This window comes from Ostrea edulis, chromosome 5 (assembly GCF_947568905.1).
Source record: "Ostrea edulis chromosome 5, xbOstEdul1.1, whole genome shotgun sequence".
NCBI classification, from domain to species: Eukaryota; Metazoa; Mollusca; class Bivalvia; order Ostreida; family Ostreidae; genus Ostrea; species Ostrea edulis.
The window spans coordinates 55,769,907-55,793,522 of NC_079168.1; the positions used below are offsets into that span (position 1 = coordinate 55,769,907).

At 34.7% G+C, this 23,616-nt stretch overlaps 1 protein-coding gene and 1 long non-coding RNA gene across 2 annotated transcripts in view; one reads left to right on the plus strand and one right to left on the minus strand.

Moving 5' to 3' along the window:
* The first annotated feature begins 2 nt into the window (after positions 1 to 2).
* The window catches only part of LOC125650331 (uncharacterized), a 76,587-nt gene continuing 52,973 nt past the window's right edge, over positions 3 to 23,616 (plus strand). The window contains 8 exon segments of the mRNA XM_056164859.1: positions 3 to 341; positions 6,231 to 6,958; positions 7,192 to 7,417; positions 12,422 to 13,316; positions 13,489 to 13,566; positions 15,415 to 15,620; positions 18,390 to 18,492; positions 21,239 to 21,383. Of these exon segments, the coding sequence (XP_056020834.1) occupies positions 6,355 to 6,958; positions 7,192 to 7,417; positions 12,422 to 13,316; positions 13,489 to 13,566; positions 15,415 to 15,620; positions 18,390 to 18,492; positions 21,239 to 21,383 (2,257 nt within the window). The 5' untranslated portion in view covers positions 3 to 341; positions 6,231 to 6,354.
* Positions 8,873 to 9,919, minus strand: LOC130054583 (uncharacterized). Its single transcript, XR_008802899.1, has 3 exons — positions 9,800 to 9,919; positions 9,588 to 9,692; positions 8,873 to 8,953 (listed from the first exon to the last, which is right to left on the minus strand). It is a non-coding gene; the product is annotated as an uncharacterized LOC130054583 (long non-coding RNA).

Below are 23,616 nucleotides of genomic sequence, written 5' to 3' on the forward strand. Positions count from 1 at the left end.
CTGATCGTGACGTCACGCACTATTTTTGCCATACTAACCAAAGATATCATTGAGCAAAATTAATATTTTTTAAATCAAAGCAACATAAGTCATATGTTGGGAAGACATCGAACTGGTATTATTTTTATATATGAATGAAAACAAAGTAATTAATCAAGATTTGGGAGATTGAATAGGTGTGTACACATATTGAAGGAACTATGTTTTATAATTTGTGATTCCGCCCTATAAAATAAGCAATACGGCACAAGTAAATACGTTCAGCAACTTGGAAAAAATTATGACATCTTCATATTCAACGATGCAGAATAAACATGTATAAGGATTAAATGAGTACGCAGGTTAGCAAAACAAAGGTTTAAGTTGATAATTATGTATTGGCAAGTTCTTATTTGCAAATGCACAAAAATAAACCGCTTATTTCTCACCGAAACTTCACGACCATTCGCTTCGTCAAATCATATGTTGCTTCCCTTATAACAGCATGTTTGTAAACATCAATTGATGTATTGTTTAACTGGTATGTTTTTCATTACTTCTGTAGCATAGAATTAAACTTCGACAGTGACATGATATTAGACCAACAATGTAGAAAGAGACATTAAACTGGGATATACAGATATATATTTTTTTATTTTACCCGGTGTGCACATGCAACAGATTAAAGTTCTGTCGAATATGATAATGGAACGTTTAAGATGGTACTTGAAAAGTACAGTTATTGAAGCCAGAAGTTTTGAGGAAGAATAATTCAAGAGAGCACACTCTTGCTGTCCGCAACTTGGCATTGTCAGGATTGTCTTATATTTAGTAACATTACCTTCATCTTGTAGTCACATTCATGTTTACTATTGAAGTCCTAACTGTATAACTATTTTGATGATTAATATCACAATAAAACATTTTCTGTACTAATAGCATTCAACTTTTATAGGTTAAGACCTGTACTACAAAGGTGTACCATAACCATGAAGTATCAGTAATTTGAAGTGGAACTTAATAGTAGAGTAAGATAACTTCAGTTTTGTACAGTGTTTTATAACAGCAGTGAATCAGTATTTTGTAATAATATAATGAATGCTATACAAAGAAGGGTTCTTGAATGAACTATAAGAAATACTGAAAGAAATTGGTGTAAAACTTGCATTGGCATTTCCTCTTTGTTTGGAGCAACACTTTGTTTTCCACATAAAACTTTTGTGCTTAAAAATGTATATCGGACTGTAGAAATTCGAAATTATTTTCGTCATTTTAGTAACATTGATTTGAATGTTTGTATTTTATGTCCCATTCAAGAATTTTACACTCATAAAAGATGTCATCAACTTTGGGTATATTGCCACAAATTTTGTATGCATTTTGGCTGTAGCAGTGAGGGTTCTTGATTGTGCCATTGACTACTGTGATGCAGGACTTCAAAAAGGTAAAAAAGACCCATGCCTTTCACTTCTGGTATGGATTGCTTTGAGAAGGAACAACCATTACCTATGTAGATGTTAAACATTTTAATTTTAATGCAGCACTGGAATTCAGAATTGAATCCAGGCCTGAGTCGCCTCCCAGTTATGATGCGAAAACTGTAACCACTAGGCCGAAGAAGTTCTAGATTAAGTTGGTTTGCATGAGAAATATATAGCACAAGTTTCTACATTAATCTTAATGCTGTTTAGCCATTCTCCCAGTGCTCCCACTGGACCAGAATTCCCTTTCACCACTTTTTCGGGGAGCGGCGCGGCACAAATAATCACATGCTTTACAATTATTTCCATCATATTATATATTATTTTATTCATTACACTTATTTTAGCATTTTGAATCAGTTACATTACTTAATCATATTCAGCTACCATACCTAAACACTTCTTTCTGAAATAATAAGAAGTTGATTTGTTTGATAAATTTTATTATGGAAATCAAAATTCAGATAATAAATCATATAAATATAAACTTCATGATGCTACAACCCTCAGTGAAAACATTGTGTACATTGCCCGAAATACAGATGTCACAAAACATCAAGCCCAATTTAAAGTCGTATCTCAACCATCCCCTATTAAATTTCCGTTTTTGTATGGAAGATTTTGCAATTTGGACAGAATCAGATGTTTGAGCAGGTGGGGTTGACTGTAAAGCCAAACATAGTTATTTTTTTTAATTTTAGGCTGACTAGGGTCAGAAGCTACAAGTTTAATGTCAAAATAAAATGGGGTGCATAGTCTTATGAGATTAGCATTTTTATACTGTTGCGCACCGAACTTCAAAGAAATTGCTATGTCCATATCAATGGTGACCGACCGCATAATTGTTTATAAAATATTCGAACTAAAATCAAACACATCAAAATCAAAATCTTGTAATCAACGAGTTTGGCCGCAAAAACAAATAACTGATGTATTCATATATACATTATACACAATAATACGGCCAATTTAATTACCGGTTCGTTCTCTGGTTAAGAATTGACATTAATGTGGAGATGATAACACGATAATGAATAAGACTTTAAATGTTAAACAATAGACCACAGCAGGGTAAACAGCTGTCAAATGTACTTTATTACATAATCACCGACTTTTTTGCAGCCATAAATTACCTGAGGCTGTGACCAGCTCTGTGTGCACTGGAGCGACGCGAGATTTCCGGTCGCACACGTTGACTGAATAAACAAAGTTGGACTGCATAAACAAGCAGGCGATAATGCGTCACTGACAAATTAAGGATTTAAAATACAATTTATTGCAAAAAGGGATTTTCGCCACTTTCAATTTTTTTTCGCCATTTATGAAAAAAATTCACCATTGACGAAAATGGCGAAGCCCAGCTCGAGCACTGCATTCTCCTAAAGCAATACAAGCTGTAACTGACAGTAAATGTATTGAAAAGTAAAAGAACAAATAGATTAACATTTTTGTGATTGAATATATGTATAATCTCATTGGATCAGAGTGGATCTGAAACAATAAACCCATCAAATCAGCAGAAAATGTTGATTCATGAATTATTGTCTTTCTAACAGTAATTTCTGTTCGTAATAATTGATGTGCATTGACCCAGGAGGTCACATTTCCAAAAAATGCATAAGAGAGGCCCTGCACAAGTGTCAGATTTGTAAACAATTGATCCAATTATCAAAATTTCATTTATGTGGCACATTTGCGTTATTATGTTATGACTTTCTTACACTGATAGTATGTTAAAATCATTCAAGACATGACATAATACTTTAAAACAAATTGAATGAGTAGTTACTCATGTCAGTTTCCATATTCATGTTACCTCAGTCTCGGCAACCCGATTATGTTTGGCAATCATCTTTCCTGGGTTCAAGATGATTGTGTCTGAGGCTATGGTGGTTTATATGAAACACTCATGGTAGAGATATGCTCTCACACAATATTCCCTTGTTTATTTTGCTGATTTTTTCATCAGATCTTGTGGGACTATTATAATTATACTGGTTAGTGTTAATTGGTTCATACTTGTATCTAGTTGAAAAATACCGTCAGTTACAGCTTATGTTGCTTTAATCCTGTATATATAACAAATATTTAGATGTTGGGGAAATTTGTCTTTCTGTCTATTAGATTTTACATAGTTTGGTGTCCTGGAAATTACATCACAGCAGTGTAGCATAAATGTATTTATACCAAAAGGCATTGAATCTGTATCTGTAACAGGTGGACATTGTTGGAAATTCGAGCAAATATTTTAAAATTTCTCTAATGTAGACTTAAAACATTTAAAATCTTCAAATAATCGAAACAAAATAGTGATATTTGAACAGAGCAAATCGTATAAATTTGTAGTCCTCAAGTCATTTTGAACACCTTCAGCAGTCTCCAGAGTCATGATATATCTCTGCCCTCTGCAGTTTTTTGTATCTAGGAATAATTTGTCTTGTTACACTTGTTTGGAAAAAAATGTTCTCATTATTAAAAATTTATTTTAGAACTGTCAAGATAATGCAGCAAAGATGGACTGGTGTATCATTTGTATAGATTTTTATACAAATTCCAATTTATTTTTTTTCTTACCACATATATTTAAAAATGCATAGGTACATAATCTCTGTCTTTAAATGTGACCTTAAAATATATGAATTGCACATGTATTTTAATGACACTTACATTGAATGTGCAAATATAGGGAAACAACTATATCATTTTCAGTTTGAATAAATTTAATAGAGCAATGAATCTATATTATGCAGTAAGCATATAGTCCATGCCTACTGTTTTGTGCAGACCATTCACAAAGCTTGCAAGCCATGCATCTTCTGTTTCTTGCAGACCATTCACAAAGTAGTCAGCCTTTCATCTCAAGCATTTTGTGCAAACCATTCACTGTTCCATGCAGACTATTCACCACTCCGTATAGACCCTTAATCATTCCATGCCAACAGTTCACTGTTCTGTGCAAGAAACGTTTTGTATCATTCTGTGCAAGTAGTGTAGTAGTACGCTTCAGGGTCTCTACCAATATACATCCCTATAAAAAGATCTGTTGCTGAAGCATATAGATTGTATAGCTTTTGTTGCTTTAAAAATTAATTTGATGCTGGTCATATTCATTATACTGTTGTCAGAATACAGATAAAGGTATATTTTGATAACCCCAAGATCGAAGATTATAGGGCAGGTTATATATACAGTATAATCTGTCTAAACCGGCTGTGTGTGGTTCCAAAGAAATTGGCCGGTTTACACAGAGTCCGGAGTGCAGAATATTGAAAAGTGTGAGAGTTGCTTCCCTTGTATTCGCTGTCTAAATTATTCATACGTGTGTAATAATTGCTAACGTTTTACTATATCACAGAAGAATTCAAAATGTGAAAATATAAATGATAGTGTTTTATCGTCGTGTTCTTTTGAAAAAGTTTCAATTTTTATTAAACGGTATAAAAATCTGGGAATTATTCGCACACTTTTCTGTTGGTAAATTGTCGATTTCATCTACATCATCGCTGACTTCAAGTGCTACATCATGTGCGTTCGTCAAGTTTGTGTTGTGTTCGTCTGAAATGTCTCTTTCCCAGATTTCGTCGTAAATGTATTTTTAAATGGAAATATCGCTTTTAACTGTCTCAGTTTGTGAAACAGAAACTAATGTAATGCCGAGTGATCGACCGGATATGGCGAGTTCAGCTAACTAAACTGTCTGACTCATCGGAGAGCTCCAAGAGGTCTACCCTGCTTTTGAAAAACATGACTGGCGGTTGACGTTTTTGATTGATTCCAAGAATGTATTGAATTCATCGATTAATTGAACTTTGTCTTTTATTGTCAGTTCTCGTCTTTGTCGTTAAGGGAGAGGCCCGTGCACCATCACCTCCTGCTTGGTGCTGTCATAATTGAAAAGTGCATCCTTAAAATCAGGTTTTATTTTAAACTGATTACGACTCATCGCCAGTTGAACTTACCTGAGGCTTCCCTTGAAACACCCTTTGTGTACACCGCGTGTGATCAATCGAATATACCTAGAGGTTGGTCATCATGGGGTGACTGGTTTAAATGCGATAATTACAGCTAATTATGAGCAGTTGGGTCCTTGTGTAATCCAAATATGACTGACTTAACAATTAGGGTGATGTATCATCGAGGGGCCGGTTTACACAGGATAATTTAAGTTAATTAATAGCAGTGGGGACCATGTAAGCCGGCCGATATACAGAATACACAGTATCCGGAGTACAGGGAATTTATTAATAAAGAATTTGTTAAAGAAATGTTAGGGACTAAATTTTGTGACCGGAATTGACAGAGTGTGTGTGTGTGTGTGTGTATATATATATATATATAATTTTTAAGAAAGCACTAGGTTCCAACAACACTTAAGTTAGGTCATATATTAAATGTCAAATATGCTAGAATTGAACTAGATTATATATGATTCAATAAAAAAAGATTGCTAAATTTTAATGTCAAATTCATTCATATAGTTAATATGGAAAGTGAAATATATTTGTATACAAATAAGGTTTCTCTAAACATCCCTCTTCTAAAACTAAACCTGGACAATTTATTTTTTAATGATTAACTGCATCAGTTTGTATTCACCATATTGTGTATTTGAACAGGGTTTTTTGGGTGTTTTTTTTTTATGTAGAACTTCTTTCATTAAAACTTAATACTAAGCTATTTGCATGATTGTGGATGGGTGATTAAACTAATTTGAATTTTTTATTTTAGCATGCATGTTCATCACTCCTATCTTTTCTTTTTCTTTATTAGGTTTTCATCATTTTGATCATCATGTTTAGAAAGCATTCCACTTCTTCCTTCCTTGTGGACCTTTCCAAAGCCTAGAGAATGTGTCCACATCTACCACTTTTACTCTAACAAACTCATCTCCACTATGAATCCACATTACCATGTTTCCACTTCCAATCTCTTCATGCCAGAAAAAGGAATTTCTCCCCACCAGGGTGGAAATTCTGCCATTAACTACCCACCTAATTCTATTTTAGGGGGATACTCCCTAACAGATAATCAGTTTAACATTCGATTACCCATCAAAGAGGATATGGGTGAACCAAAACATGACAGTGCCAAAGTGGACTTGTATTCCATGGCAGACGAGAAAACAGGCTTGGGGGTTATGAACTCGTATCCTGATTCAGGTGACCAGACAAGTCCGATAACACCGGTGCCAAGGTCTACATCTCACATCAATCCATACCGTCCTTCTGCCAACTCTGGTGATGCTATGCTCAGTGCCATTAACTACAATGAAAATGAAATCTTACAAGATGGACCGTTTGATGTATCAGTGGCAGGGACCCTTCCAAATCTGGATGATGGCATGATTCTTCCCAACATGGGACCTCAGGATTTGTTTGATGGAGAGGGAAATATGGATGAGCCTTATGACATGGACGAGGACTTTGGAGATCCAACTTCTGGATTGGTGGGAGAAGGCAATCTGGGCTCTGTTATGGATCCAGAGAGTCTTGGTATAGGTAAAATCACAAGAACAATATGAAATATATTTAATTTTGTTGTTAGGGTAAAAGCTTTTTGTCTATGAATATATCTGCCTCTTTCTATGAAACATTTCTTAAAAATGCTTGGGAAAAAGTATGAAGATAAAGAAATATGTTTACAATACTTGCGATATTATGAAATTGTATTGGATTTTTACAACTTCTGTGTACACATATGGAGATTCACATAGTATTGGCCTTTTTTTAAGATCCAAGATTTGCTGAGGATGGCAGTAAAAAGAAAATAAAGGGGAAGCAAATGAAAACCCCTCCTCTAGGATCCCCAGCTCGTAACTCTAACCTATTAATGTGTACCACGTGTAACAAAACGTTCAACAACACTAGTGCCTTGGCAAAGCACAGACTTACTCACAGTGATGAACGGAAGTATGTCTGCAATTTGTGTCACAAGGCCTTTAAAAGACAGGATCATTTGTAAGTATTGGGTTATAGTCGTATTTTAAAAAGGGTCTGCATCAAATCAGATGTAATTATTAGGGATGGCAATGATTACCAGTTAACCCATTACTCGGCCGAAAAATTGCTAACTGGTTAGAAAATTTATAACCGATTAACCTGGTTATAATTATTTAGTAAACAAATATTGTTGTATACATAATTATGTACTAAAAAAGGGGGGGGGGGGGGACTAACTTGAAAAATAACTGTGTTAAAGTTTTGTTGAATATGGAAGAAGAATTTATTGTAAATATTCTCGTCGCTGAAACCGCTCTCCTGGGAATCGCTTGCTTAATGAAACTTCCGACTGAATTCCGATTCCATTTGCAGGACTCGAAATAATTGATGGTCAAATCATGAATGGTATGGGGCCAGTAAATTATGGATCTGGGCTAGTGCTTTGTATATAGCATGTGCCCTTGGGGCTAGGTAATTCCTCATAGATCGGGCTAGTAAATATTAGATGTGTGAGCATTCAGGTTTCTATTGAATTCAAAATAATTTCCTGATTTCACTCTGCTAACTTTTGCTATGATGTAACAAAATGTCAGTAAATTAAGGACTGTTTCAAAGAACAAATTGTCTTAAGTAGGGTATATCTACAATCGACCATCCTCAGATGATTTCATTATGCTTCACACAAAAGTGTGTGAGGTATGAACGACACCGAGCTCGGAGTGAGTATATTTATTAAGAAGTCATATCTTCAGCTGCATATTTGTGAGAATGAACTGTCCACTTGTGACACTTTTGTAATCCTGTGATACCATGTTTCCACAAATGACAAAAATGAAAATGACACCAACTACTGACGAAGTTTAAATGAAAAAGTGGATAAGAAAAGTAAAATTACAATGTTTTTTAAACCCGCTCTGATGCTAGTTTGAATAAAGAACCAGACAGAAAAATTGGAAACAAAATATGGCTAACTCAACACGGTAGAAGTCCTGTAGTTGCCAAAAGAACCATAAGCACAAAGAAGGTTCTTTATTGCATATTCTTCTCATGTGATGGTATAGCCGTACAAATTCCAGTGTCAAAGGGCAAAAGTGTTACAGGTCGGTATTACCAAGACGTTATACTAAAAAAGCTCAAGAAATATTATCATAAACGACGCCCTGTGTCAGGATTTAGGCATGTTCGTTTACTTCATGATTATAATGCTCCATCACCATACACAGGCAAATGTGCCTCACATGAATTTCAAGTGAAAATTTCTATGTGAAATTCACGTTAAAAGAGCAACAAATGTGAATTCACAGAAAAAAAATCACGTGAAACTCACATGAAATTCACGTGAAATCTTTAACATGAATTTCACATAAAATTCACGTGAATTTCACATAAACTTTATAACGTTAAATCATACATGGATATTTTGATACCCTGAATATCGGTTTCAGATGAACACAAAAAGGAGTACAAATCTGCTTTCAATCTGCTGATAATTTAATTGATTGAATTTGTTTTTACATGGTTGTCTTCATTGTCTTTTTTTCTTTCTTTTAATCTCTGAAAAAGAAATATTTATGTATTAGAAGGACTGTTCAATATACAAAAGGATTCATCTTAAGCCTTATGTACACATACTGTACTATGAATGAAATTGCATGTAGATGTAGCAGAAACGAAGAAAAAAAAGTTGCAACATTATCAATAATTTGTGTTTGAAAGAAACATAATCATCATACAGAATAGAATTATTATACAAGATACAGAAGGAAGTCATGGAATATGTTTTCAAATTGTCATGTTCTAGTCCAGAGGCGATTTGAAAATGACTTTGCATTCCTCATTATCTAGATTAAATCTATATAAATGCATTGCTTAAAATGAAACGATTGACATTGATAGAGCTTTCAAGCTTACATTCTTCTCATTTAAAACTATCTATTGTTAAAGGGAGGAGCAACCAATATATATACATTTTATTGGCATTACGATATATATAACAATCGATGGACATTGTTACACATCACCCCCCACCCCCCCACCCACCCCCTTCAACGTGCCTGATCTTGATGATGCCTCTATGAAGGTAATATGGAACATTACTTAGCACCCCTAATCAATATATAGATCGATTAAATTATGTTCTGAATTACGATTACCATGTTCTCTGATGAATAAGGAAAGATTAACAAACCGTGTAGAGTTATGCGATTCTGCGACACGTCCCCGAAGTGACTTCCGTATTTTCGCTGTCGTGCCTATTCGTTGATGTACCCCGTCTAAAGTAATTCTCATCAGTCTGAAATAAGCGGTTGCATTAGGAACTTTAGATCACATAAATGTAATAAGCCTAATGGCTTGAATTTATACTGAACATTTATATTACAATGCTCAATCTCATCTTACCTATAGAGTTTCTATGTACTTTCACATTCGCTGTCTTGCATACGTCAGACGCGTCAGACAGCTTACTCAAGTGTGACATCACAGTCTTGTGAATATTACCGGAATCTGACTGTAGTGTAAAGCTTTATATATATATTTTTAAAAGTTATCTAAATATACATGTACAGTAATGTTAAGGATTGTTTATGTTTTTCGCTTTCTTCCGAGTGCTAGAAATCTGTATTTTCCTTTTGATTGACGATCTACAAATTCGGGATGGTGAATACGGCTGATAGAAAATTTTCATTTCCTACATGCGTGTATCAGCAATTTCCAATAGGTCTAACTTTATGCGTACACCAGCTTCCAAGGTATCACACCGGTAATTATTCTCGATGTATCTAATGAGGAGGGGGGGGGTAATTAAAATTGATGCCAAACTACCGACAGCGGAAAACAATATCATGGCATTTTTTCCCACCAGCACAATACTACCCTCAAATCACATGTATGTAAACAGCCCAAGTGCACCCCGACAAGTAGCCTGTTACTAACATCATAAAGCAGTGAGATAAAAAATTGAACTCATCTTCAGTAGTTTTATAAAACTGACAAAAACAACAATCTTTTGGAATGCATGGTTTTGAATATCCACCAGTTTCAATTTCTAAAGGGTGGGCAAATATTCTTAGCTATTTAAAACTTACTACTCTCACAAATGGAAATTTCAAATGGTCTTATTAGTTTTAATTCATAGTTCTTTCTGATTTTACTGTAAAATAGTAATTTCCATGTGTAGAAAATTTCGTGGTTTTGAAGTTGCATATTCTAACTCTATCAATATAGTGATTCTTCAAGTAGTTGGAAAATATGCTTTCATTAATATTTATGATGATGGGAGATTTAATTTATATTTTAATTCTTAAGAAAAAAAATAATGGGAAATGAGAGAAATCAGGTGTGGAAAGTACATGTAATCATACTGCGTACAGAACTACAATGCAAGTTAATGATTTCGCAAATAAACGAGGAGAGGGAGGCGTGAGCAGGATCTACTTTATTGGTCGTTTGCCTACATTTTATAAATGTACTCTAACTTTTGAATTGCCTAATATCCATATCGTTTTATATTTTACCTTAATTTTATTTATTTTTTCGCTTGAATATATTAAGAAGTGTGAATATTTCACTTTAATCGCTTTTCTTGTAAAAATTTTAACGTGAATAGCTTTTCACGTGAAATTCGTGTGAAATTGTTTGTGTGAATTTCACATGAAGAAATTTCACGTGAAATTCGTGTGAATCTTTTCATGTGAAATTCACGTGAATCAACGTTCACATTATTTCCTTGCAAAAATCAAATCACATTAAAATTTTAGCAAGGAACTAATGTGAAAAGTGATATAATGCTTTTCACGTGAAATTCATGTGAAAAATTTAACGTGAATTTCATGTGAATTGCTGTTCACGTGAAATTCATGTGAATATTTTAACATGAATTTCACGTGAATCACTTTTTGCGTGAAATTCACATGAAATTTACGTGAATTTCACGTGAAAGGTTCATGTGAATTTCACGTGAACAGCATTTCACGTGAAATTCACGTGAGGCACATTTGCCTGTGTACATCTGAGCTTTCGAAGCAATTTTTGAAGTCGGAGTAGGTTACTGTCTTGCCACATCCACCATACTCTCCAGATCTAGCCCCATGCGACTTTTTCCAAAACTTTAAGTTCTTATCTGGTCGTCATTACAAGTCCCGACAAGCCCTTGGCTCAGCCATCGGTCACTACCTCAGAGGTCTACCTAAATCAGCGTACTGTGACACATTTCAGAAATGGATTCAGAGCTTGAAATTATATATTTCAAAACGCTGAGAATACTTTGAAGGGATGTAATGTTCATTTCACTATTTGAGTCAAATGCTTTTGAGATATCATACAATACACATTACATATCAAACAGCCCTTGTATGTCACAAGATGACAATTTAAATGTTTTGTGAAATTAGTTGTATCAATCATTTTTTTTTTTGTCTATCATCGTAGCTCATTTGGTTAAAGCATTGGACTGGTGAACCGTGGATCTCGAGTTCAAATCCGCTAGAGTCTTTTGTTCATATGTGTTGAAATAAATTTTTGAAAATCATGTTTTTATCTAAATTTGCACATATTCTGCCTTTTTGACAGATATACTAATATTATTTATCATCATATCTTTATGATTAAATCAATTCGTATTGATTTGAGAAACTATTTCAGGGTGTAGTGAGCCACCTTAAAACAAACTTTGAACCAAATAAATATATGATAAATAATTGTACAAAGCACAGTTCTGATGTAGTGTTGCAAAAAGTTGAAAGATTTTAAATTCCTAAATATATTCTTGCATGCGTGTGTTTTTCAATTACTTATCAAAGCTTTCGTCATAATGTTTTGCAACAAATTGAAAAACTAAAAAAATAATAAAAGCCACCTGAAAATTTTATCTTTATTTAAAATAATTTTGTAATTATTAATCAGTTGAAAGAATTTATGACTAACCAGTTACAAAATTTGGACCGATTGCCATCCTTAATAATTGCTTTTCAAAGTGTATGTAGATCAAATACTCTTAGATTTGTAAGTTTTCGTTTTATTTAGGAATGGTCATTTAATGACACACAGAGAAAAGAAGCCATATGAATGCACTGTGGAGAATTGTCAGAAGAGTTATTGTGATGCTAGATCCTTGCGGCGCCACTTAGAGAATCACCATAACCAAAGTCATGAGCAGATCCAGGAGGCTATAGCAAAAGTGGCACAGAATGCAGCAGCAGTGATAGCAGCAGCTGCTGCATCAAATACAGCATCTATTAAGGCAGCTGCCACAACTACTCAGACCAGCCCTGGGAGTGGCAGTGCTTCATCTGCTGTGTCAGCAAGTTCAGTAGGGAATCAGAGCACCCATAGTGATGCTACGTTACCTGCTATTGAAGGGGGTAACTATGGGTCACAGTATGCCAGTGAAAGTTCCACTCCTGTGACAAGCCCCACCTATGGAGCTCCACATGCACCACAGAATGCTTTCCAGTATGAGCAACAGCAGTCACAGGCAGTTGCAGGTGGCCAACAGGGGGGATTAGGAGAGCTGGCACAGCAAGTGCAGGGCTCACAACAGCAGGCAGTGCATGAATGGCAGCATAAGTTGCAACAAGAGCAGCAACACCAGGAGCAGCAGGCAGTCCAGGCCTTGAAAGAACTCCATATGAAATTGCAACAGCAACAACAGTTCCAACAGCAACCTATGACATCGGAGTCAGCCATTTTCGGAATGATTGAACCACAACAGTCACATGCAGATCAGCAAGCAGTTCATGACCTGCAGTTAAAAATCCAACAACAGCAACAAGCTGCACAACAGGCTCAAATACAACAGCATCAACAGGTTTCCCTTCCTTCCCAGTTGCAACAGTCGCAACAAACACAGTTGCTTCAGGCTTCACAAATGCAGCAACATCAGGCCCAAGAACTGCATCAGTTGCAGATTGGATTACATGTAAGTACATGTATGTGTGAAAATGGAAAAATAGTATGTTCATGCATTAAAAGTGAAAATAAAAATTGGAAAAACCTTTTCATAATAACTTTCATTAATCATTATATGAGAATTATTAGCTAAAGACAACTGGAAGCAAAATAGGGTTGAATTCTGTTTGTTTTTATTGAAGGCTATCACACAAGGTAAAGATAGCATGGATTCTCAAGGACTGCAGCAGTCGATGGGATACCAAGGTCAACCATGGCAGGTATGCAGAGTACTGACAAAAAGTAGCATTGTATCAGTTTCAACTTAGAAAACAATAAAGACGGAGTAAATAATTGAAATTTTATTCAAACTGTGACCCATAGGGTCACACAAGGGGCATCAAGTATATAGGAAAATTCTTTATTTTTTTTCACAATAACTGATAGGGTAACGAATTACTAATTAATACATAAACATCCTCAATAGTTTGTTCACATCACCAAGGTAGGGCCACAAGAGGAGTTTAAAGTTTTACGTATGAGTATGAGTGTAAAGGAAATTACAGTCAAACCTGTATTAAGAGACCGTCCAACGTAAAATGGAAAAAAGGTCACATTACAGGTGGTCTCTCAATACAGGTTGCCTATTGTCCACAGTTAATGCATAAAATTTTGTAAATAATATACAGAAATAGTTTGTACAATGGCGAAAATAACTTAATATGTATTTGGAATTTATCATGAAGAATATCAAGTACTGTATTAATAGTTGCAAAATAAAATTAATAATACACTGTAGTTAAAAATCTAGAAAACAATGTGTTGTATCATGATTTATTATTTATCAAAAATTACATTTAATATGTTTAAGAATTATAGAATTAGCATGTATTTCATATTACACATTTACATGAGATTTAAATCTCATTTATAAACTGCATGTAAATTTTCTAAAACTTATGAACATTTTGTTGTAAAGAGTATTTATGTATTATAGTCTACTTGTATTACTAAAAAAAATTGTAATGCTTGTCTGGTGGTAAGAAAGCAAGTAATGAAGTGTTGCATCTCCATTTGTACAATAAATGCTGGAAATATGTTTAAATATCCAATGTGAAAGGCATTAAATAAATCACAATATTCATTGTACACAGCAAATCTTTTAAGCTTTGAATTAATGCAGGCATTTTCCTTGAATTCGGATGTGTCAAATTCTAGGGATATTTCTTAGTGTCAGAGTTGGTAGTTCTGGTCATGATTTTGGAAACCTTGAGTATCTCATGCAGGAAAATCGCAAAACTCCATTTAAAATTTAAGTTCTAAGCACAATATTTACCTGATTTATATCGCAATTGGGTTGATTTTTAACTCTGTTGAACATAATGGTACATGTATAACAAGTGGTAGATTTTCATTTTTGATCTATCCCACATTGGCCTTGATTCCCTGATCCTTGATTTTGTTAAATCAACAATAATTCAGGTTTTTTCAATTAACCCCACACGACCCTGCATGTTGACAGCTTGGGTATAATAATTGATTCAGAGGGCCAACTACACAAGAACACCGCTGAACTGTGCGTTTTAAAACGAAAGTGTTAGGGGCGATAATTCCCAGAATAGTCGTGCTGAACCGAAATTGAAAGTAGGAATCATGTTGTAGTAAAAAGATGTATGGTCGTTAAATAAAGGTAAAACTTCGTTGAATTACATGAAAACGTTTTAAAAATCATGGTCGTAGGTTGTGTCAGACAGGTAGTTGTTTAATACAGGTACAATATATAGGATAACGTCTTGGGGAGAACTTCTTAAGGTCACATACGACAGTGAGTCATTTAATACAGTGGGTCGCTATGGCAGTTTTGACTGTATTTAAAATCTTCTATTTAAGAAACACAATGGTACAATTAGGACCATGGTACCTGAAAGCAGAGTAGTGCCACAGTATGGTTTTAGAGTTTTACCTAGGGAAAGTGCAGCTGCTCAGTTTAGCTATATGGTCCATTGGCCTCTTGTGAACAGTAATCTAAAGTTTGATTAGTCCTAAAACAAAAGCACAGCTTTTAATTTTTCACAATTTGCTCTAAAATGTGAATGTACCAGCAAATTAAATCACTCTGCTATCCACAGACACATGCAGTGAATCCTGGAGTGAAGCAAGAGACAAGTCCTCACAGCTCTGCCTCAACAGAAGAACAGTCTCCTAGTTATCTAGGACAGGTCAGCCCAATCAGTCCAGCCCCTAGCCAGATTCCAAATTCAGGCCGCCTGATAAACCCCATGAGTGGGGTTTTACCTAGAGTTTACCATCCAAATGGAAATGACCAAAAAATGATGTATGTACATGTTTGATTTAAGACCTTGATATTTTTTTTTTTTAGAGTTCCTATATTGGCATGCTGACCATTGGGTTTACAATAATGTTCTCTGTATGATATGTTTTCTGGGTAGTATTCCAGATTTAGGTAATTATCATATTATTTGATTTAAAAAAAAAGAAGCATTGTCAAGTAATTTGTTTCCATGAGTAACATTTTGTTTCATAGCTTAGAAAATCAGTTCTCAACTACCACAGTATCTAGTTTTATAGTTCTTTTTACCAAAAGCATGTACATATTGTTAAAAGTATTAATTTGAGGAAAATAATTGCATGTACTTGCACACATTGCTGATTAGATAAAATCAATAAAGATTTGACCATAAGATGTTACACTGCATTCACTCACAATTTTGTGACATGTTTGAAAGTTATTGTCTATGTTAACTTTAAGAATTATTTTAATCATGGATATATTATAATCATCATAAATGCCAAATAATTTGCAGTACGGTACATAGGGTGTTGTTACTACCTAGAATGCCCATATTTCACATTTATAATAATTCAATTTAAATTTATTTATTGACATCACCATGTTGACATACAGTCAAAATAACAAAACAAATGACAGATAACAAAAAGACAAGAAGAGAAAAACAATTATGACACAATAACACTTTTTTTTAACTTGATGAATACTTTACTTTTTTACACGCATGTAGTTTTTACTAAAATGTATATGTAACAGCTATTTGTCTTCATATCTCTGTATACCATTGCATAATGGTGATGAGATCCAATAAAATTGAATTGAATTGCAAATTCATCCAATTTAAGTGACACACTTTCATTGCACAAACCTCACCAGTTAAGGGTCACATGCATGTGACACCTAACTTACTACAAGTAAAAACAAACAGCACTTCGACTTATCATGAATTAATTTTAAAGAAATATGCTGTACAGGAATTCAATAGATCTTAAGAAATCAAGAGTAAGTTTGCTTAGTATATATAGGAAACATATTTCTGATTATAATGAATTAAGAACTATAAGAAATAAAAGTTTGAGCTATCTTAAAGGGGCTGTTTCACATTTTAAAAAAAAAGATAGATATTTTTCTTTTTTTATGTTAATCATAAAAAATATAACTCATTTAATGTTGACAGCCAAAATTTTGACCTTCTGAATGCAAGAATAAAAGCAATATTTTATGTGTTATTTAAACAAGGACTCGAGTCTTTTGATGTTTAACAACAAACCAGTGAAATTTAAAGCATCTTAATTTTGCAGTCACTATTAGATGACTCATTTTAATGGAGAATACTTGAAATGTGATAGATATGATAAATTTCATGATACTAGAGGATAAGGATTTAATGGTTCCAGGGTGTTGACAAAATTATTATAATGATTATTATACCCTCTGAACAAAGTTCAGGGGGGGGGGGGGGGTATATAGGAATCAGTCTGTCTTACCGTCCGTCCGTCTGTCTGTCTGTGCAGATTCGTGTCCGGGCCATAACTTCTTTGTTCTTTGACTTAGGCATACCATATTTGGCACACAGGTGGATCACCATGAGACGATGTGTCATGTACCTTCATGACCTTTATATGACCTTGACCTCAAGGTCAAAATTAAAGGTTTTACAATGGATTCATGTCCGGGCCATAACTTCTTTGTTCTTTGACATAGGCATACCATATTTGACACATGAGTGTATCACCATGAGACGATGTGTCATGTACCTTCATGACCTCCATATGACCTTGACCTCAAGGTCAAAATTAAAGGTTTTTACAATGGATTCATGTCAGGGCCATGATTTCTTTGTTCTTTGACATAGGCATACCATACTTAACACATGAGTGTATCACCATGAGACGATGTGTCGGGTACCTTCATTACCTTTTTATGACCTTGAACTATGACCTCAAGGTCAAAATTGATTATAGGGTTTTGACATAGTCATACCATAAGACATGGGTGTATCACCATGAGACTATATGTCATGTACATTCATGACCTTGACCTTTGATCTCAAGGTCAAAATTATAAGTTTATGCCATGGATTTGTGTTTGGACTATGTCTTCCATTTTCTTCTACAAAGGCATACCATATTCTTACACTCAGGAAAGATGTAATTTATACCTATTAACAACACCCTTTGGGAGATTGGGGTAAGCGGGGGGTATTCTTAGTGAGCATTGCTCACAGTACCTCTTGTTGTTTTTATTATTTGAAAAACTTCTTTAAGTTTGCCAATACAGTATAAAAAGTAAATGCATATTTAGGAAAATCAGAAAAGGGTGTATCAAAATTTTGAATTTCACAACCCCAGGGTTTTGATTCCAGGATGGGTCCAAATCGGTCATATTTTGTTATATGTTACATGATACATGTATTGTAATATGTAAATCCTTTCATCATTGTAGGCATTAACAAGGGCATTTAAGTTTTAAGAACACATTTTATTTGATACTTTAGCTGAATCTTAGACTTTCCCTTAGTCTGCTTAGATTTTCAAAACAGGAATTTTTTTCCCTAGATTTTGTAGCCCTTGGGACTAGTGATACTTTTACCTAATAATCAGGTGACCGATAAGGCCTGTGGGCCTCTTGTCTGTCATTAAATGCATCTTGGGGTAAAGGTTTCAATGTTGTTGCAAATGACAGTGTCACAGCTTGCGACTTCAAGTATGCAAATATAAATGTGCATCATGTACATGTGGTTCCAGACAGGCCCTTTATTTGAAGTAATTGTTGATATTCACTTTCTTATAGGGATGACACAAAACCTGTTGTTTGTAACATTTGTGACAGGAAATTCAAAAATATTCAAGCTTTAAATGGACACATGAGATTACATGGAGGATACTTCAAGAGGGTGAGTGTTTTTGAGTAAGACATACAATGTATACATATTATATACATATCATCAGACACCAGTGTCTGATCATGCTGTGCTTTTCTAGCCCAGTGAGTGAGCATAGTGAAGCTTGACCAACCATTTGTTTCATGAAATAGGTATAAAGTGACAATTTGAAAATATTTTGTTTCCGATGCTGTTTTTCACCTTTGTGTTATATTAATGATACTTTGGTTTTTAGTTCACTTAAGTGAAAGGAAAAATTGATGCATGTATGTATATATGAATTTGTATCAAATGAACACAACATCGGTTTGTCAAAGTGACATTTATTCAAATCATAACCCCCTGCTACCAAAATAGGTCCACAATAAGAAATTACATTTCAATGTCAGTACCCACAGTGGTCACTAGTTCAGCATGCACTATCTAAGCATATGCAAACATTGTAAACGTCAAAAAAATTCTGACCGTTTTCATATTTTCACCGCACTTTATAGTTGGACATCTTATTCAGGTCAAGAATATTGCCCTCTTACAAGTTGATATTAATTACTCATTTTATTGAAAAAAAGCCATAAATACCAACCAAACAGTGTTGCCTACTTCTGACCCCATCATCATGTGACTCCTTTATCAGCATCCCACTGGACTTGGGGAGTCATTTTATTGTGTCCGAGAGATAGTTAAGTAATGGCCAAAAATGCACAGTTGGAATGTAAATTAACAGCTTTCTTTTGTTTATCACTGTATTTTCTTATCAGACCCTTGGTATTATCTTAGTTTCAGAAGATGAAACTTTCTAGTCAGATTAGCATAATGCAAAATATTACCCTCAATATTATAACTCGTTTGGCTTTGAATATAACAAAGCAACAGTGCTACATTATTGTTGACAAGCCTATTTTGTAACATGTTATTACATATTCTCTCTTCCAGAGGAGAGACATGTTGTCGATAGCTCACCTAAGCTAAAAGCTCAAGTGAGCTTTTCTGATCACCCGTTGTCTTTCGTCTGTCTGTCTATCTGTAAAGTTTTCATACTTTCAACTTTTCAACTTCTTCTCAAGAACCAACACCAACAAAGTTTTGCATGCAAGTATATAGGGAGAATCTTTAAAAATCTTCTTCTCAAGAACCTCGGGCCATAAGAGTGGAGAGTGAAGGCTTTCTGGTATAAAATAGGTTCAAGTTTGTTCAGATCACAGGGCTTGAAGCTAACTTTTTATTTCACCAGTCTAGACGGACTGATGGGGTATAATTTCAACCAGTCCGCAGAAAAATTTAACAGTCCAACAGTTTTCCAGAAATAATTAAACATATTTCGTTAATGTTATTAAAAAGAAATTTAACTCAATATGCCTCAGACAAGTGGGATCTATATTTACGAATCAGATTCGTCTGATATCTACAGATCGAAGCATGCCAAATGTGTGTATAAAATTCCATAAGTATATTTTCCAAAATGATGCTTTAGAAAATTAACCAGTCCCATCGGACTGACTAAAACAAATGTCAGTCAGTCCGCCAGACTTTTAACCAGTCACAGACTGACGGGCATATGTTAATTTCGAGCCCTGAATCATGGCCCCCGAGGCATTCTCTACCCAGAGTTCCGTGCGCTCTTCGCACTACACCTCTGTCAACGGCTTTTTACAGAAATCTTGTAAAAGTTTCTTTGATCCAACATTTATGTTTTGGACTAAATATTTAGTCATATTATGATATGTTTTTGGTGCAATCAAATTGATGCTTACTGTAAATTGTTTAAAATCGCCGTTTTCTGATCATAAATTTGGAACTACTTCGTAATATGCGTATGAATGTAGGATATACACGTGGTGGAGATTTAAATGTAAACATGGAATCAAAAGTAAGAAAGGCTGTAAAAATATGATAAAACTTGTAAAATAAGAGACAAACAGCTAAATGGTAAATATGCACTTATTAAAGTGTCAGTTGGCTATGAAAAGAGCCTGATGTATCACCTGTTGCCTGAACTTTTAAAGGGATAGGAAACCGAGAATGATTGTTTATATCATGTGATTATATTGTCACGTGATTCCAAGTGTTGACAGAGGTGTATGTGAAGCTTGCGTAACGCGCCCTCTGGTGAGAGAATGGCCCCCGAGGGTAGGGTGGGTCTACAATAGGGGATCAAAGTTTTACATACTGATTTATAGAAATATCATCTTCTCCAGAACCATTGGGCCAATTTCAACCAAACATGGTACAAATCATCCTTAGGTAAAGGGAATTCAAGCTTGTTCAAATGAAGGACCATGCCCCTTTCAAGGGGAGATAATCACAAAAATGCAAAAATAGGGTGGGGTCATTTAAAAATCTTCTCTTCAAGAACCACAAGACCAGAAAAGCTGAAATTTACTTGAAAGCTTCTTAACAAAGTGGAAATTCAAGTTTGTAAAAACCATGACCCCTGGGGTTAGGAAGGGGCCACAATAGGGTATTGAAGTTTCACATGCGAATGTATAGGGAACCAAACTTGGCACAAAGCATCCTTAGATGAAATTTGTTAATATGAAAGGCCATATCCATCTACAAGGGCATATGATGATGAATTTGTAGTCAAGTTTAATAATTTTAAAGTTTGATAATTAATGAATTTTTAGGCATTATCTTTGAAAAGTTTTTTCTGAACCAAACTGCTTGTATAATGATAGTTTTGCTCAAGCTTGTTCATTGCTAGGAACTGCTGCTCAGGTGAGTGATGTGGCCTTATGGGTCTCTTGTTGTTTATTGCTAGGATGTAAAAGAAGACAAAAAGACAAAGAAGATAAACCCAATGATGGCTCCTCCTTCACCTGTCGGGCAGAAACCCGTCCTTCCTAGCCAACCATTCCCTGGTAACATGGACCAAATGGGATCCTCCCCAAATCATCATAACACAAGTGTGTACTGATAAATTTGATTCCTGAATAGATGAATTGATTTCTAGATAGATGAAAACATGTAGCGTTATCATATTACATGACCTAAGTATTTCAGAATTTTTTAGCTCACTTCAGGCAGAGTTTCTGTCCATTTTGTCACATTTTCCCTTTCTTCCCAAAGTTGTGAGCTGATAATTAATGTTTCTATAGACTGAAGAATATTTCTTAAATAAGTCTCTAACCAATGTTCATTTATATCATTTAATGAATGTTGGTTAAAGACTCATTTAAGAAGTATTCATCAGTCTATAGAACCATTGGGACAGACAAAATTTAAAAAAAAAAAAAACCTTTGTGCAATCTACATTATTATGATTCAAGGTTTTTCAGATTATGGTTCCTGGGCTAGATGTGGCCACAGTTTTACAAAGAAATACAGTAAACTACTTTTTATTCACGACAACATTATGTCACAATTTTCTAATGGTAAACTTGTTCGTGGTGAGTAATTTTCACGACGGAGATAGTCTTAAACAAAATTTGATCAGAGAAACATGAAAGAACTGGTTCATGGCAAGAAATTTTTTCAAAGACCAGGTTTTCATAAACTTTGTGAAAATTTCTTGCACACGAATTAAAGTTGGTTTATAATACACGTGGGAATTTTGAAATCTTTTCTTTCAAGAAGAATTTGTGAAAAATAATGTGCATTCATTTATACTGTAGATTCATTAAAGTTTGAGCAAATTATGGTCATAGGGGGTCATAATAAGTGTCCAGATTTATCTTGTAATCTTGTAAAGCATTTATGTGCAAGTATCTTCATGTTGTGTACTATGGTCCCCATGGCAGACATTGGTAATATTGAATGACATGAAACAAGCACAAACCAGTCAGTCTAGCTAACCCTCTCCTTGTATCGGTTTTAAATACCAAAGTGCAATGGTGTACTTCAAGATTTCTGTTCAGGAAATTATCAGAACCCTAGTGACAAACTGATCAAATACTAAGATGATTTTTTCAACTAAATTTTGCTTGAATCGGTGTATGCCTCTGTAGATTCTTAGATTGACTGAATTTATTTGTGTTTTTGCATCCCAAATAAATATTGCTGTGTTCATTGTGCAGATTCTTGCACTACAGAGAACCCTGAAGCCTCCAAGGTCAATCTGCTACTTTGATTTGATTATATAGTAATTTGATTTTTAAAAAAATTCGAATTTCATTTTGAATTGATGTTTCTTTTAATTGTAACAAAGAACACATAAATATTTAAAATTTAAAAGTTTTAATATACTTCAGTCTGTCCCCAATTGAATGATTTGTCAATAGATACTGTCTGTGAGATTGTTTATGTAGCTTTGATCTAGACCCATCCAGATATTTTTATTATGCCTCCCTTTGAAGAAGAGAGGCATATTGGTTTGTACCTGTCGGTTGGTCGGTAGACCACATGTTGTCAGCTCAATATCTTAAGAACCGATCACTTGATCTTAATGATATTTTATATGTAGGTTGGTTATGAGGAGACAAGGACCCCTATTGTTTTTCAGGTCAAGGGTCAATCTACTCTGGACATAGGAAGGCCTTGTCCGCTCAATATCTTGAGAACCCTTTGCTTGACAGACATCAAACTTTGTACACTGGTACATCGCAAGGAGTAGATGACCCCTATTGATTTTGAGATCACATGGTCAAAGGTCAAGGGTCAAACTGGACATAGGAATTTACTGACCACTTAATGTCTAGAGAACCCTTTGTTTGACAGACATCAAACTTGGTACACTGATACATCTTCAGTAGAAGATGACCCCGATTGATTTTGAGGTCACAGATCACAGGTCAATGATTAAACTGGACATATATTGTCTCCTACATTTTAAGAATTATTTGTTTGATTGACACCATACCTGGTAAACTGGTGCAGCATAAGGAGTAGGTGACCCCTATTGATTTTTAGGTCACTTGGTCAATCCACTCCTGACATAGGAAGATATTGTTTGCTCAATATTTGGAATTGGTGATACTACTATCAATCAAATGATGCATGTGTATAACCATTTTCAATTTTGCACCATGGGGGGCATATGTGTTTTACAAACATCTCTTATTACTGTAGCTTTTCAGTCCGTAATGTTATCTAGCTAATATTTCTCCACACAACCTTTCATGACCTGCCAAACGTTTTCTATTGAATTTTAAGTATGGTGAGGTGGCAAGCCATTCCATGATGATCATGTGACTCCATGTG